This window comes from Microtus pennsylvanicus, chromosome 14, assembly GCF_037038515.1.
Source record: "Microtus pennsylvanicus isolate mMicPen1 chromosome 14, mMicPen1.hap1, whole genome shotgun sequence".
NCBI classification, from domain to species: Eukaryota; Metazoa; Chordata; class Mammalia; order Rodentia; family Cricetidae; genus Microtus; species Microtus pennsylvanicus.
In genome coordinates this window covers 34,720,736-34,737,748 of record NC_134592.1, presented here as the reverse complement: position 1 = coordinate 34,737,748, position 17,013 = coordinate 34,720,736, and the positions used below count along the sequence as shown (strand labels likewise).

Genomic DNA, 17,013 nt, shown 5'->3' with positions numbered 1-17,013 from the left:
CTGCTTTTGGTGTTTTCCTCTCAAGAAGTCTTGTGTGTTTATTCTGTTCCATTTTGTGTTAAAAACACAACACATGTAGAACCCTGAAGTAGTGTGTGGGCTTGTTTTTCTATTTGAAGCTAGTGAAAGAGGGCCCCAGGAGCCAGTGAACTGTTGAAAGCTGACAGCTGAGTGGAATGGCAGTTAACATTATTTCTGTTCCTCCCCTGCTGTCTTGTTGTCACCTGACTTGTGTCGTCAATGGGTTACATATCCTCAGAGCACAAAGGGAAGTGCTTTGGTAACACATACCATCCAGTGCTGGTGTTGGCTTGGCTTCTTGATGATAAAAAACAGTTGGCTTGATCGTAATTTCCTAGTGGTCGATCTTAAGGAATTTTTATGTGCTGGTTTGGTTTTAGTTTTGAGATAAGCAACTATAATCATGTTTTCATTAGGTTTTTCAAGTCAAGTTTCTCTGTGTAGCCCTGGCTATCCTGGAACTCTCTTTGTAGATCAGGCTGGCCTCTGCTTTCGATTACTGGGATTAAAGGCATGTGCCATCACTGACTGGCTCTGGCTAATACGTGATTCTATGTTAGTGAGAAAATAAGAAAAATACTGTATAGATGACTGTCTTAACTGCATGTATGTGTGTATACCACTTGGATTCCTAGTGCTCAAGGAAGCCAGCAGGTGGTGCAGGATTCTTTGGAAATGGAGTTAGATATAGGAGCAGCTGTGTGGATGCTGGGAATCAGATTAACTCCAGTCCAGATCATGTGGGATCTGGGAGAGCATTAAGTCGTCTTTAATTGCTGAGCCATCTCTCTAGCTCGGTTTTAATGGGTACTCATTTAGGTCTACTCCCATGTCATTTAATAAGTATCCCTGTGAGAGTGAGAGCCACCCTAGAAGTGTAGGAAATGATTTATATTCATCTTGAAAGCCTAGTTGCCAGGCTTGGTGTGTTTGATAGCAGAACATCTTACTTCAGCTGCATTACCACTTAGGAAATTTAGGGGCTTTTCAAAGGACAAGTTAAGGGCAGCTGTTAGGGATCCAGGATTTCAGGTTCTAACGATCCCAGGTCTATAGACAGGCAACACTCACGCCTGCCTTGTGGACTAGAAGTAGAAAAAATGACCTTGTTTGCCTCCTCAAAGTGGGCCTTTGGGAGTGAGAGTTGTCATTTGGGAGCGCTTGTTAGGAAGGCTGGTGACTTTCTAGTCCAGGAAGAGAGTGGCCATGAAGTACAGCTAATTCTTAGAACATTTCAGTGTGCTTGCTTACTTAGGGACCTGTTGTCATAACACTGGCAGAACACAGCCATCTCTCTTTATTGGCCACCTCGCCTGCCCTTCATGGGAACTGCATTAGGTTGAAGTTTTACATTGAGCACAGACCTGAGGTTTGAGAAGTTATGATCAGTGAGATTCTTTTGAGGCAAGGTTTCACTTTGCCTGTGGGCCTGGCTGATCTGGGACTTGCTATGTGCTGGCTTTAAACTCAGATGTACCTGCTCACTGTCTCTTGTGCTGTGATTCAGTGTGCCAGTCTTAGAATTCTAAGGGAGGTTTTAGTACTAGTTTTTTGGTGTGTGTGTGTTTTTTTTTTTGTTCTTTCACCTATTTCTAAGGATACTGTGAAGTCCCAGTTCAGTCTTTCCTAAATGCTAGATTCTTACATAAGTTAACACATCTTGCAGTGTTAGGACATCATTGATCAGATGAACCCAAAATGTAAGAAAAAGGTTAAGTATTTTGTGGTAAGAGTTGATGCTAGCGTATACCCTAGACTGACATTCACTTTACTATGTAGCCTCAGTTGGTCATTCTTCTATGCTCTCCCAAATTGGTGGTGTTGGACTGCCCCAACATGTATGTAACCTTTCTTTGGTTTGAGATTTGGGATTGCTATGTAGCTGTGCCTTGCTTCGTACACTATAGCTATGTAGCCCAGGCTGGCCTTAAACCTGAGGCAAACCTCCCACTGCTTTAGCAGGCATGTGAGCGTGTACTTTAAAGGGCTATGGCACCATGTTTTTTTGTTTTTTGTTTTAAATTAATAACAGCCCAAATGGTCAGTCGTTTCTTCCTGTTCTGATCCCAGGAATGCTTGTTGGTCTTGCAGCTTTGTCAAATAAGTGCCTTAATGTGGCTGCGGTTGCACCTGATCACTGTTAAGAAAAACAAAAGTAGCTATGTTCAGCTGTATGCAGTGGGGAGTTTGTTCATCTTTCAGTTCTTTTTGGCATCCAAGTAAAAAGTGCAAAATGTTTAGGTATAGAGGAAATATGAGGGTGCAAATATTTTTCTGTGTAATAGTCTCCCCAAGTTTTTGGAGTGCCTGATGCCACTGACAGGCAAGCTGATAGAGTAGTTATGAAGTCATTGTGCTGGCTTGTTTCTTGGCTTCTTAGGAATTTATCTTGCTTCTGATATTTGAAGCCCTTTCATGTGGTGGTGGGTGGCAGTTTTGTCTTGCTTTTTATGTGTTTAGTTTTGTTTTTTTTTTTTTTTTTGAGAAAGGGTTTCTCAGTAAGTAACAGCTCTGGCTGTCCTGGTGTTGTAACACTTTGTAGACCAGGCTGGCCTGGAACTTCTGGGTGCTGGGACTAAAGATGTGTGCCACCACTGCCAAAACACTTTTCTTGAACTTGAACGCAAGTCATGTGCCACAGAAAAATAACAGAAATTTTTTAAGTTAGAACCCTTGTGTTATAGTTTATTTCCTCTTGAACAACATACCCACCAACGGGAAAGTAAATAGTGAAACCAGTATAAGTCAGATACTGCTGTAGAGGGCAGGTGAGTGCCTTCTTCATAAGCATTCATAGCTACTGAAGAGTATGTTTGGCTTGACGGTCTTTCTTCATACTTTAAGGTCGACATTTCAGTTACTGAGCATTGGGATTATAAACATGAACCACTTTGCCCAGTTCTTGTTTATTTTTTGGACAAATAGCAGATTCCATGTTGAATGGGTAAGGGTTCCTGGGTAGGTTTCCCATTGTTATGGCTTCATGATTGTGCTGACAAATTTCCTGGAAGTGCTATACAAACATTCGGGCAAGCCTGGTGGTCCTTTTGTTGCTGCATCTGATCTTCTACAAGGCATTTTAAATTGCCACCTGACCAGAATCCAGGCCATTGGGGGAAGGGCTAGGTTGTGTAGAAGGAACATTCCCATTGTGGGTACCTTTTTCTGGAGCTTCTGGAATAGTATCTTGAGTGGCAGCAGCCTTGTAGGTCACCTTGGTTTCATCTGTGAAGGTAAGATGGAGACTGAGTAATAATGTGAAGGTTTATAAGAATGGCTGCTATAGGCCTGTAGTTGATGCTTGGTTTCCATTGGAGGAAAGATTAGACTGGGTGGCCTTGTTGGGTGTGTCAGTGGGGGTGGGCTGTTGAGATTTCAAAAGCCTTAATGCAGCACCATTCCTGGTTAGCCTTTCTCTGCCTGTTTGTGGTTCAAGATGTAAGGTGTCAGTTTCTGCTCCAGTGCAGTGCCTGCTGCCATGCTGCCTGCCATGATGATTGTGAACTCTTTGAAACTGACCTCCTGTAAACGCTTCTATAAGTTGCCTTTGCCTGGTGTCCAGTATCGTAGTAATAGAAAAGTAACTAAGGCAAACACAAAACTTACTCAGCTACAAATAAAGGAACTTGAGAGGGTATGCTCTTCTCCCATCCCATCCCTGGTGTGTTAGCACCTCAGATGCTTTCACTCGAGCCACTCATAAAGCAAAGTCGTAGAGGAAAGGTGGGTAAATGATAATGACTTCAGTTCTGAAGGAAGGGAAGGCAGGAAGAAGTTTAGGGGAATCTTGACGTTTCAGGCTGCCAACCTCTACCTTCCTCAATCTTTTTTCTTCCCTTCTATGCAGAGTGGTGAGGAACTTAGAAGTCAGACAAGGCAGGGTCTATCCTCCCTGCTCTCACACTTTAGAAGTGGTGGGTCAACTGTTAGCACAGTTTTGGTACTGGGATTTTCAAAATTGGCCTTTTAAAGTAAGGTCTTAATTGCAAATCTATAGAGTGTCACACTGAAGGCTATTACAGGTCTTCTGGAACCGTCTCTGGAATCTGTTGGCTCTAGAGGTGCCATTTATTATACTGCATATTGAAAGGGTAACTACTAGGTAGTGAATGACTTGAGTTGTTTAGATGAGACTCAGACTTAGGCTTTTTCTTCCCCCAGCTGGTTTAGAGCTAAGGCAAGGTTTTAGTGTCCTGTAGTGTACTCTTGGCTTTCCTTTTTGGCTTCTTGATAACCAGGATTACATCTTAATTGCCAAGGGAACGTTGGTGTTTGTAATGGGACTTCCACCAGGCAGAGTTTTCTGTATGTGTTGAGGTACAAACCACAGCTTCTGGGTTCTAGGAAGAATCTCAGCCTTGGTTTTACTGGCAATACGATGCAGAAGAAATTGGGTGATTAGGCAAAATGTTAGGAAATACATGTTACAAAGTATGTTGAGCTTTTTGCTTAAAAGATTGATGAGGGGTCTGGGGGTGTGACTTGGGAATGCTTTCCTAGCATGCCAAGTCCTGAGTTTGATTTCCACTACTGATGACAAGTCTGGACATGGTACATAATGTTTCATTTGATGAATCTCCAGTTTGAGGCTAACCTGAGCTACAGAAAACAAGGTCAAGGGTCTTTGCTTTTGTACATATGAACTACTCCAGTGCTCAGTACCACAAAAACAATGGTTAGAGGATTCGGATGGCAAGGACTCTCAGCAGGTAAAGGTGATCACTGCTAAGCTATCTGACTACATGGGTCTTTGTGCGTGTAAACATGTAAACAAGTACTTTCAAAAGGCCGATTTGTTTATATGTATATGGCTATTTCGATGCATGTCTCTGCACCGCATTCATTATCAATGTAGGCCAGAAGAGGGCATCTCCTAGGACTGGATTGTGAGCTGCCTTGTGGATCCTGTGGAAGAGCAGCCATGTGTTCTTAAATTGTTGAAAGTGCTCTTGACTATCCAGCTGCCTCCAACCACTCAGAAGCACTTTAAGGGGAGGGATTCTAATCTATCTAGGCTTACATTTTGAATGTTCTCTAAGCCACTTGGCAATGGAACGAACACACCTTTAGTCCCAGAATGCGAGAGGCAGGTGGATCTCTTGAGTTTGAGGCCAGCAAGCCTACTCTACAGAGCAAGTTCAGGACAGTCAGGGCTACACAGAGAAACTGGTTAAAAAAAAAAAAACCAAAAAAGCTCTACTCTAGTAATATGTACAAACCATACCAGTTATGTATTTAAGAAGCTTTATTTTAATATTAAATTACTGTGTAACCAGAATGGAATCTCTGGATTCTTTTTTTTTTTTTTAATTTTCGAGACAGGGTTTCTCCGTAGCTTTTTTGGTTCCTGTCCTGGAACTAGCTCTTGTAGACCAGGCTGGCCTCGAACTCGCAGAGATCCGTCTGCCTCTGCCTCCCAAGTGCTGGGATTAAAGGCGTGTGCCACCACCGCCCGGCTGAATCTCTGGATTCTGTTGTATTAGGGCTATCCTGTGTTTTCCCTATGGGGGTGGTAGGGTTCTGACCTCGTTACAGAAAACTGAATACTGTAAGATTGCTGACGCTTCCCAAACAAAAACCCTAGAAATAGCGTAGGTCCAAAGTAGTTTTTCCTATTACAGTGGGGAATGGTCTCATAGTGAAGGTGCTCTTGCTTAGACATAGCAGCCTCATACTGTCTTAATCCTTTGAGGAATATTCTACATGGTGATTTTTCTCAACTACTGAGTACTATTGGTGGAAATGACCCTTTTAAAGTCTTGCATACTCGGTGCTATCCTGGTTTCCTGCTGAACCCTGGTAGCTCAGGTCCAATGTGGCAGTACTCACCCTCGGGAGGCTTGAATTTCTCATAGCACCGAAAGACAATAATCAAGAGAATTCCTTCTGCAAGTTGGAAAATCATATACAGAAGAGGAAAGAAGAAAAGTGGTCCAATGACTTCAGGGGGAAAGGTCACGTTGAGGATGGTAGAACAGAGTTGAACGTTTTGGAATCCTGTTTCCATGCTGATGGTGCGGCTGCAGCTGTGAGGGAGGGAAAATTACTTAACAGGAGGCATTTGGCTGCTGCTGTGCCTGCCCTTCCTGTTTGTGAGCCATTAGACCTAAGCACCCAGCATAGGAAGGTGTTTCCTCCAACAGGCGGTTTGTTGATGTTGAATTGCGTGGAAATTTTGTTTGGTCCTCCTTTATAGAACTAAGTTAAAACTTGAAAGGGACTGGCAGATAATTGAACCTGGGAGCCAGTATCACTCATTAGTTTGTTATGTTAGTCTTACATGATGACAGTTGCACTTTTGCCTATAGACAGCAGGAGATTGTTACATAGCTCTAGCTCCAGAACTTGTCATTAAAAGCAAATGTCAGCCCCACTGTGTATCTTTGAAAGTTTTTCTTTCCTAATTTTGCCTTTCATTTTGTGGATGTTTAAATTTAATGAATACATATTGTTGTTGTTTTGTTTTCTGTTTTTTCGAGACAGGGTTTCTCTGTGGTTTTGGAGCCTGTCCTGGAACTAGCTCTTGTAGACCAGGCTGGTCTCGAACTCATAGAGATCCGCCTGCCTCTGCCTCCCAAGTGCTGGGATTAAAGGCGTGCGCCACCACCGCCCGGCTGAATACATATTCCAAGTGTGTTAATTTACTAGCTTTAGTGCATTTTGAGAGGACTGAGATGACCTTTGATCTGGATCTCCCAGAACTAGTAATACTGCAGCACTGTGGTCATAGGGAGGCCGCCTTTTTGCCTTGTGTGGAATATGCACAGTAATTTGGTCTTTATCAACAAGTTTGTAATAGTGGGTTTTGTGTATGTTTAGAAACAAGTTCCTCGCTGGGTGGTGGTGGCGCACACCTTTAATCCCAGCACTCAGGAGGCAGAGGCAGGTGGATCTCTGAGTTTGAGGCCAGCCTGGTCTACAAGAGCTAGTTCCAGGACAGGCTCCAAAACCACAGAGAAACTTGTCTCGAAAAACCAAAAAAAAAAAAAAAAAGTGGGGAAAATTGTAAGGCGGTGGTTCTTAACTTGGGGGTTGGGGGTTGAAATGACTCTTTCACAGAGGTCACCTAACACAACACCATTGGAAAACAGACTTATGAAGTAGCAATGAGGTAATGTTATGATTGGTCGTCACCACATGAGGTGGTGTGTTAAAGGGTCGCAGCATTATTAGGAAGGTTAAGAACCACTGTGTTTTAAACTCAACAAAAGTTTATTTAGGGTAACGGGCCTCTGGTGTTCCCATAGACCCTCAGGTTGACGACTGTATTTGTGAGTTGGGTTGCACTGTAAAGACCTGAGTTTTGGAGTACCACTTAGCATATAACTTCCATCCTGTATTCTTTCTTGTCAGAAGAGCAAGAAGAGTGGGCAGGGAGGAATATTAGCAGCGGCATTGAAGCTACCCCAGTGCCATCAGTTGCGAGGCAGCTCCAGGAAGCACTATCTCGACAGTGAGAGAGCAGGCTTTGCTGTTCAACCCCCACCCCCACCCCCAGTATCTCAGTTGGCGCCTTTGACCATTTGCCAGGATATGCTTAGCCCTTAAAGGCCCTGAGGAAAATGGAGCTTCAGGAACCTACCGTGGATTGAGCTGGAAGAGGGCAGAGAGGATGTAGCCCAGAAGGAAGCCAGCGAAAGGCATCAGGGAAGAGGTGGCCAGCAGTGGTGGTGTCATGGCGAACACAATGCTGTTGCCCACATTGATGACAGACAGGACTGTGACAGCCACACTGAGGCAGAAAGTGATGATCAGCCCTCCCTGGATATGGGGACAAGAAAAAACTTTTAGAAGGATGGGAGACGGGAGTTGGTACCAGAGGTCATTTTTATTATAACAGGAAAGATAATCTTTACCTCCCATCTTTTTTTTTTGGTTTCTTATGTAAATGTAAACATTTTGCTAGTGTTTTTATGAGTAAACATCAGCCAAGCATAGCCAGACTGCTGGGAAATTTTCAATGATCTTCTGTGGAGGGATGAGATTTCCTGGTCCTATGAAGCTGCTATTTATAAATGACATTTTCAGTCTGTAAACATTCGCATAAGACCCCCTAAAAACACTTTGGAGCTTTTCCTCAGGCTACATTATAGGGAGGGACTTCATTGTTTAGGGTAACAGTTCTCAACTTATGGGTTGTACTCTTTGTGTGTTTGTGTGTGTGTGTGGGGGGGGGTTATCAACTATATGCTCAGCTTGACTCTAGTGTCTATTCCTGTGTGTGGCGTTTACTTGTTCTTTGGAGACAGGGTCTTGGCCTTGTGCTCCTAGCTGGCCATCTAGAACTGTTGTTGTGTACAGGAGGCTGAGAAGGTTGGAGGGTATGGGTAACTTGACCAGTTTCTCATTCTTCTAAGGGCAAGCAATGATGGGTGCCCTGTCTGTGCAGTGTTTCTGTGAAATGCTGGAAGTGTTTGTTTCCTCTTAGTCTCGTAGCTAAAGTTAGCCAAGTTTGCCCTGTTAACTTCTGTTCTCTAGTTGGCCTCTCTCCAGGCTTTTGTAAATCCTAGGCTGTGTGTCTGGCTCAATCCCCATTCAGGCCTTCAGCAGTCTTAAAAGACCACCAGGCTTGTTTGCTTGCTGTTGTTGGACTCTTATTTTGCATGTTACTTTACCTTCAAATATGACAAACTAAAGACAGCAAGCCCTCAGTGGCATCAAAGAGGGATTATAAATTTAATTATACTATAATTAATGTATACTGTGTTCACTTTCTCTTGATGCTTCAAAAGTATTTGTTCCTATTATAATCCCATGAGGTACTATAGAATAGACTTTATTTTACTTGTATAAGGAAAACCTGATGTGTGTGATCTTCACCCACCTCCCACATGTCTTTTGATTAAAGGCAGATCCCTGGGGTGACGCCACTAGGAAGTACTGTGGGCCTCTCTGCTCATCTTGGGATGTGAGTGCCCATCTGACATGAGTTGATGCTGTGATGAACTGCTGTTGCCAAGTGACCCAGCATCCAATCAGAGCACCTAGTGAGCGAGTCAAAGAAGAAAGAGCTCTCCTAAGTAGCCTGTGGTGGTAATGGCTCAGTCACAATGCTTTATTTAATTAAGTAGGGCCCTGAGTTTTCTTACCTTGATGATGTAGGGAACATATTGTGGCTTTTTGGTTTTGAGGAAGATTCCTATGCTACAAGGAATGAGAACCATGACCAGCGATATCATAATGCCTTTGTAGGGCACCTTGTCCTTAAGATCCCCGTCATAGATCCCTTTGGTGTAGATGTACAAGAGAAGAGGCATCATGCCCAAGGCAGTGAAGGAGGAGCAGGTGGTCATCACAATGCTGAGTGGAAGATAACAGGGAGAACAAAGAAAAACCAATTAGATGTTTGAGTACCTTCTGTATGCCAGACACTGTTGGGCTGCATACCTTATCCCATTTTCTTTGCCAGCAAACATGGAGCCTTTTTTTTCCCCAAAAGAGTTTTGACTTAAATTGCACATAGTAACTGTTAGAATAGAAAGCAGACCCCTTGTGCTTTATTGAAGAAGATGCCATTTCAATTTAAATAAAACTACTTTTTTTTTTTGATTGGTGATTGATGTTGGGGGGCCCATCTCATTGTGCATGTCATCCCTGGGCAGGTGGTCTTGAGCAAGGCATGAGGAATAACTTAGGAAACAGCATCCCTCTATGGTCTTTGCTTAAGAAAATGGACTGATAGAAAAGACAGCCACATTGATTGACCAATACGATAGAGTTTGGATAAAAGCCCAACCATGTTTGACTAATAAGAGGTGGTACTAAATAGTATTGGGAGAAAAAAAATGAATGGTTCTAAAAATATTCACATGGAAATGTAAGATTAGCAAGTTCCAGGACAGCAAGAGCTGTTATAAAACAACAAAACAATTCCATGTGAAAGGCTGTTTTTGTTGTTGTTTTGTTTTTTTTCGAGACATGGTTTCACTGTAGCTTTGGAGCCTGTCCTGGAACTAGCTCTTGTAGACCAGATTGGCCTCGAACTCAGAGATCCGCCTGCCTCAGCCTCCCAAGTGCTGGGATTAAAGCTGTGTGCTATTGCCCGGCTGAAAGGTAATTTTCTTCTTTTTTTTTAACCACCTAGTAGTTGTGTAAAGGTAATTTTTTAAAAAAGAAAACATAGGACATATTTATTAAACCTCTGACTAGTCAAGACAAAGCAGTATAGAGTTCAGCATATACGTGGAAGTCCCACGCTGTGAGGAGATAACATTCAAATCACTTTGCAAATCAGTAAAGTTCTTTGAGAATAACCCTGTAGAAGCACAGCCCATCCCATTTCCAGATGAGGACACCCAAGTGACTAGTTAACCTGGAAAAGGTGCTAGGCCTCGCATGACATCCATTGGAAATGTGGTTTGCTACAACTGACCGGTTGGAAAAAATGACAAAGCCCGACAATTCCAAATAAAAAGATGCGGAAAACAATTCCTATGTTGAAGTGTGAAGTCGAACAACTGGGAGCTTCCTTGCTGACGGGAATCCCATGATTTCCAATTCCTGCTTTTCCTATCCATACTTTGACCTGGGAAAAAGAGACCCATGCAACAGGGCTGTCTATAGAAGCAGGCCGTGGAGTCAGGAATGTGTCCCAAAAGGTAAGCGCAGCAAACCACGCGACAGTTCAAATACACACAGTAGGTATTCTATTGACAAGCCTAACTGCTGGCTAGTTTTTGCGTCAACTTGACACAAAGTAGTGTCATCTGGGAAGAAGGAATCTTGATTGGAGAAAATGCCTCCATAGAATTAATTGGCTCGTTGATAAGCCTGTAGGACATTTGTCTTGATTGAGGATGGGGGAAGGGCCCAGCTCACTGTGTGGTGCCCCCTGTGGGCTGGTGGTGCTGGGTGCTGTCAGAAAGCAGGCTGAGGAATCCATGAGGAGCAAGCCAGTGAACGGCTCTGCTCTGTGGGCTGTGCATCAGCTCCTGTCTTGAATTCCTGCCCTGACTTCCCTGGATGATGAACTAGCTGTAAGGTAAAATAAACCCCTTTCTCTCCATGTTGCTTTTGGTCAGGAAGCTAAGGCACTGGCTCTCAGAGCAAATTGCCAAATATATGATCCAACTATATGATACCAAATTGAAAACATGCAAATTCAGTAGATTATCTGTAATAGTTTGAAAATACCTTGTATGTATAGTGATAGTTTTTAAAGAGAACTGAGGGGTGGGGAGAGATGGTCAGGGGTTAAGAACACTAATTGCTCTTCCAGAGGTGATGAGTTCAATTCCCAGCAACCACTATAATGGGGTCTGATGCCCTCTTCTGGTGTGTTTGAAGTACAAAGCACTCTTGTACATAAAATAACATAAACCTTAAAAAAAATATAAAGGGAGAGAACTAAGGCCTGGAAAAATGGTTTAGCACTTAAGAGTGCTAGCTGTTCTTTCAGAGAACCCAGGTTCATTTCCCAGTACCACACTGGGTGGCTTAGCCCCCTGTAGCTCCAGGAGTTCTGACAACCTCTTCTGGCCTCAGCAGGTACATGCATACCCACGGCACACACGTACATTTAAACTTAAACAAAGAGCCAGGAATGATGGCGTCTGGTAATCTCAGCAGTCAGCAGAGGGTTGGAAATCAGAAGTTCAAGGTCATGTTTGACTACACAGTGAGTTCCAAACTAGCCTGGGCTATGCTAGATTCTGTCACAAACAGCAACCTAAAACAAAAGTTTAAAAATGCCCTTGGTGGGGGTGGGGGGTTGCTGGAGAGATGGCTCAGAGGTTATGAGCACTGGCTATTCTTCCAGAGGTCCTGAGTTCTATTCCCAGCAATCACATGATGGCTCACAACCATCTGTAATGAGATATGGTACCCTCTTCTGGCCTGTAGACATAAAACAATGTATACATAATAAATAGATGTTTTAAAAAATGTCCTTGGAGTTGCTGGAGCCAATTCAGAGGTATTCCCTCTGAGGTGTGCTGGAGGGAATGAGATTGAGAAGTGTATGGGTGCTTCTCTGCAAGCTGTTGGTCTCTTGGTAGAAGACTAACTTACAAGTCATGTGCTTGTCCTCCTGTCCAGAGAAATGCTTACTTTGGCTTTGTGTCAGGAGTTCTAGACTGTGTTCTGGGACTTTGTGTGCGTATGTCCCCTTAGATGTGTAGAGCCATGTTTCCAGAACCTCGGGCATTTTCCTCCACAATCATAGATACTGGGGGCTGTCAGAGGTATCACATCCCCAACCTACCGGCACCTGTGACTTGCTATCCTCAGTTTACCCTAAAGGACCCGGATGGGAGGTGACCTCCAGATTCTAGCTCCTAAGATTGGGACCGTTGCAACACTGGGGACCTTGTTTCTGGTTACAGTGGGATAGCATGTTTATGTTTTCATTCTTCCTATATATGATCTTTGTTTTTGCTTTTTCAGACAGGGTCTTATGTAACCTACAACTCCCTGTGTAGTGGAGGGTGACCTTGAACTCCTGATGCCTTCTGTCTTTGCCTTCGTGCTGGCGTTACTGGCGTTACAGGCCGGTGCCACCATACCAGGCTTACTTCCAAGTTCTTTTATTTTGAGATGGACTTAAGCTTTCACCTACCTCAGTCACCCGGGTAGCTGGGTATGCACCGCTGTACCCAGCCCCTTCTTGCTTAAGAATAATCACGTTGCATAGGCCCTGCTTTTTTGTTGTTGTTTTTTAATCTCTAAACTTGATTAGAAAGATGAGAGGTACAAGCTGAGGCCACTGTGAAGTGACCATCCAGTCTCTATGGTGAGGTGGGAAAGGTATAGGAATTCCAGTGGCTTCCCAAGTCATAGTGGGGAACTTGTTGGAATCATGGAGTGATATCCAGGCCTTTTGTCTCCCCGAGGCACTGGCTCTGGGCTCTTTGGGGACCAGCAGGTTACAGGGAGCAGGGGAGTTTGAGGATGGCAAGAGTAGTCAGGGTTGTTCCAAACAAGCTCACTTCTTATAGGTGTTTTTCTCTTCCTGTGTCTTTGAGGAAGGAACTACCCTGTCTGGCTGTCTGGTGTCCCCCCTCAGACTTAATCCATTTGGAAGACAGAATAACTGGGAGAGAGGGCTCTAGCCTGCTCTGGACACAACTTTTGCTCAGCTCTTAAGAGACCGTTGGCAGGTTTCCTGACTTCTGATTCCTAGTGGGTAAAACGGGAGTACTAGGAGTCTCACCATTTACTTCTAACTCTTAAGTGGGACTTAGTGAGCTTAAAGAGAGGCTTCAAAGTAGACCTTGGAGCCACATCTGACCCTTAGACACTGCTTGGTTTGCACAGCCTTTTAGGTACATTCGTATGACTTTTTGATGTTTGAAGTTTTGGAGATTTTACCTAAAGTTGGAGGTTCAATTTTCTTTTGAGAAGCAGAAAACTTAGGGCTGCAGAGATGGTTCAGCCCAGGGTTCAACTCTTAGCACCCACACAGTGACTCACAACCATCTATGGCTTCAGTTTCAGGGGATTCAGTGCAGTCTGCTGGCCTCTATGGACACTAGGACATGTACACAGTGCCCTTACATACACACAGAAAAAACACTCATATAAAATAGAAATAAATATCTTTTAAAAAGAAAAGCAGAAAACTGTGACTATGGATTCCCCTCCTGTACAATACGCATGACTGATCAGTGGGACCAGGGCCTTTGAGCCTGGCAGGCAGCCTCTATTCACTCTGCAGTGAACAGGCTAGCTCGCAAAGCAGCCAGCCAGCCAGCCAGCCCCCGGCCAAAGGTGTTATGCCCTATGACTGTTTCCTCATCTGTCAATGTGGTCAGTTATGGTACTCCCTGCTGTATGCACCTGTCTGCGCCAGCCACCGAAACAAGGATCAGTGCAGGAGTATACTGTGGACAACAGGGTATTAAGAGAATAAGATAGGCTGGGTGGTGGTGGCGCACGCCTTTAATTCCAGCGCTTGGGGGGCAGAGGCAGGCGGATCTCTGTGAGTTCAAGGCCAGCCTGGTTGGTCTACAAGAGATAGTTCCAGGACAGGCACCAAAGCTACAGAGAAACCCTGTCTCGAAAAAACATAAGCAAGAAAGCAAACAAACAACAACAAAAAAGAATAAAATAGTACTTTTGGGGGAGGGGCGCTGGAGAGGGCTCAGTGGTTAAGAGCACTAGCTGCTCTTCCAGAGGATCTGGGTTTGATTCCTGGCACCCACACTGCATCCCATAACCATCTGTAACTCCCGTTCCAGGAGAATTCAGCGCCCTCTTCTGGCCTCTTTGGGCACTAGGCACACAGGCAGTGCAGAGAGCCATACACGCAGGCAAACCCCCACATGCATAAAACAAGTTTAAAATTGACTGTGTTGAAAAGAATATTTAGTACCCACTGTCATTGCTATAGCGCATGTCGCAACTTTTCAGGACAACTGGGATTCAAAGTCTGGCAGGGCAGGAGAATAATTCCCACTCAGCCAGTGGGATTCAAGGCATGGTTAATGTGTATAAGTAGGTCAGTTTGCTTGGGAGGAAGGGACTTTGACAGAAGGTGGCCACAGCAACACCTGTGGCAGAGTCTGGAACTTGGAACCAGAGGCTGGGCAAGCAGCAGCACACAGGGGCTCTGTTCTTGATCTCACCACAAGCTGGGGGTAATGGGAGGCCTTCCACCTTACAGAGCAGCTGATACTGGAGAGGTCTCCTTAGCAGTCACCAGGTGGGGAGAATGGGGCACTTGATTACGCTTTAAAGCTCGCCCTTTGTCCTTCATATGGTCCCCAACCCCATTCGTGTTCTGCGGCTTCCACAGACAACAGGTTCCCTCAGAGTCCCTTCTCTAACTAGTGTGACTCAAATTCCTTCTGCCTCGGAGCTGAGTCTTAACCTGGGGTTCTTGGGACACATAAGATACGACAAACCTTGCCCCTCCCCGTAGTTACACTAGTGTTGCCTCGCCGCAGTGGGAGAGGCTTCTTGGTTGGGTTTCTTTGTAAAGTTCAGCCACAGGCGGGATGCACATGGACCCAAGTTGATAGATAGCTCTAGGTTCCCGGCTTCACCTGACACTGAACATCTCCATTCAGGACAGACCTAGAGGAGACTGGCTTAAGTCTGAGGCTTTGCTTCTGTTAGTGAGTTCAGCTATGGCATGGATGAACCAAGCAGTCAAGAGGGCCTCCTCTGGTAGGCAAGAGTCACACCTGTGTGAAGGACAGATAACCCCACCAAGCCCGAGGAGTCAGGCTGTTCAGGAGAGGGACCTTGCTGGTTTCTGATCAGGATGTTTTGAGCTCAGGCTGCTGTTGGCTTGCTCTCTGATTGTTAGACTAACCTGGGCAAGTGCTGGGACCTCAACTCTACCTGAGGTGTCTTCAGAGGGCTCTCTCCCTACATCTGTCAACTGACTGATGGGTCTCAGCATACCTTGGATGCCCATATACTTGAAGAGAACCTTTGGAGTCTCTTCTCTGCAGGAATTTGGGATGCTCATTTGGTCCAAGTCACCCTGGTCTCCCTGGAATGTTCAGAACCCATATTGCCCCTTCTAGTTTTTCAGCTTCAGAGCCAATACCATGCCACAGTTAGGTGACTTCAGTTCTCGGGGACCCTGGTTGAAATCTGTGCTCCTTTACAACAATCCTTGAGACACTTCTGTGAGTTCCGGGGTGTCTAAGATGCCTCTTGACCAGCTTGACATCTTTCACTTGGTACTTAAAGAGACTCCAGAGCCTGTCCTGACTTAGCATAAGCCTTTGACTATCAGTGCCAACCTTAATCCAACTCCTACTTTCAACTTCCCCCTTTCCTGGTCCCCAGCCCAGACTTCCCCCAGATGATGATGTCTCTGCCTCACCCCATCCCACCCCACTCCCTCCTAACCCTCAGTCCTACCTGAGGTTCATGTCCCCCTTCATGGCCAGGGTGAAGAGGTTGGACAGGTTCCCTCCAGGAGAGCAGCCACAGATGAGGATGGCCAATGCCTCGATTGGGTTTAGACGGAAGACCTTGCCCAGGACAAAGGCAGTGAGGGGCATGATGCCATATTGTGACAACATGGCAATGATCACCCCTTTGGGCTTTAAGAAGTGAGCCTTGATCTTGCTCAACTCCATGGTGCAGCCCAAGGAGAACATGATGAATAGCAGCATGAACACCAGGATGATGCTCAGTGCCATGTCTGTGGCGCGGTGGCCAAAGCCAGGCGGCAGAGAGAAATTGAAGGGGACCGATACATTGTGCACCTCCATCCTCTGGCACGGCGAAGACCACCCTTGTTCTCCGCTGCTGGCCTTCCTTGCCCAGTGCTTGCTGGATGTTTTCTTTAGTTCCCTTTCAGGACAGAGTTTCTGGACAAAACGTAGCTGTGGGCAAATAAAAGATGACGCAACCAGCAGAGCCAGGGCTCAGGTTGTGGCTCCACTCCACGGGGAGGAGAGTCACAGCCTTATCTCCCCGGATTCCCTACCTTGCTCAAGTTTCCCGACCTCTGTGCCTGCTGGGTGCCACTCACACCCAGCACAGCGCTGGTTCATTCCTCTGCCCCCAATTGAGCAAGCTTCTCTAGCGTCTCTGAGACCCACCCAAGGACCTACAACAAACCAGGTCTACTTTTTCCTCTTCTTTTTAGCTCCCGCTTTCAGCCCAGTCCCTGATGCCTCAGGTTGTTTGCCTGGGAAGGTGCCTGCCCCAAGCCCAGTGAATCACCATTTGTGCCCAAGTGAAAGGGCCCACGCTGCCTTTGGTTCCCTCACACAGGCATGGCCCCAGGGCAGTGGGACAGTAGAGGGGCTTGCAGGAGAGGATGTGTTCACTGCTTTGCCCCTGTGAGACCTCGTTTTGTGCCCAAAGGTGTCCTGTGGGGGTGGGAGGGGGCACACAATGAACCCCTGAAAGGCTTACTTACCTCCAGAGGGAAGAACTTTCTGGAGTGCGGTCGGATTCTTGGAAGACTATGCAAAGCACCACTCAGAAGAAACTCTTGTGGAGGCTAGCTGTGCCCGAGGCACCTGTGGCTTGAGAAACTTGTGAGGAGGGAGGGAGGATGAGCAATCTTTTCTTGCTGAGCTC

The 17,013-nt window shown here is 45.4% G+C and overlaps 1 protein-coding gene across 1 annotated transcript; it reads right to left on the bottom strand.

The window, feature by feature from the left end:
* Positions 1-2,676: 2,676 nt before the first annotated feature.
* On the bottom strand, positions 2,677-16,272 carry Slc10a1 (solute carrier family 10 member 1). Its single transcript, XM_075948224.1, has 5 exons — positions 15,838-16,272; positions 9,111-9,321; positions 7,604-7,782; positions 5,851-6,047; positions 2,677-3,246 (listed from the first exon to the last, which is right to left on the bottom strand). Exons 1-5 carry the CDS (start codon positions 16,191-16,193, stop codon positions 3,101-3,103), a joined length of 1,089 nt encoding a protein of 362 aa, XP_075804339.1. The 5' UTR covers positions 16,194-16,272; the 3' UTR covers positions 2,677-3,100.
* Positions 16,273-17,013: the final 741 nt, after the last annotated feature.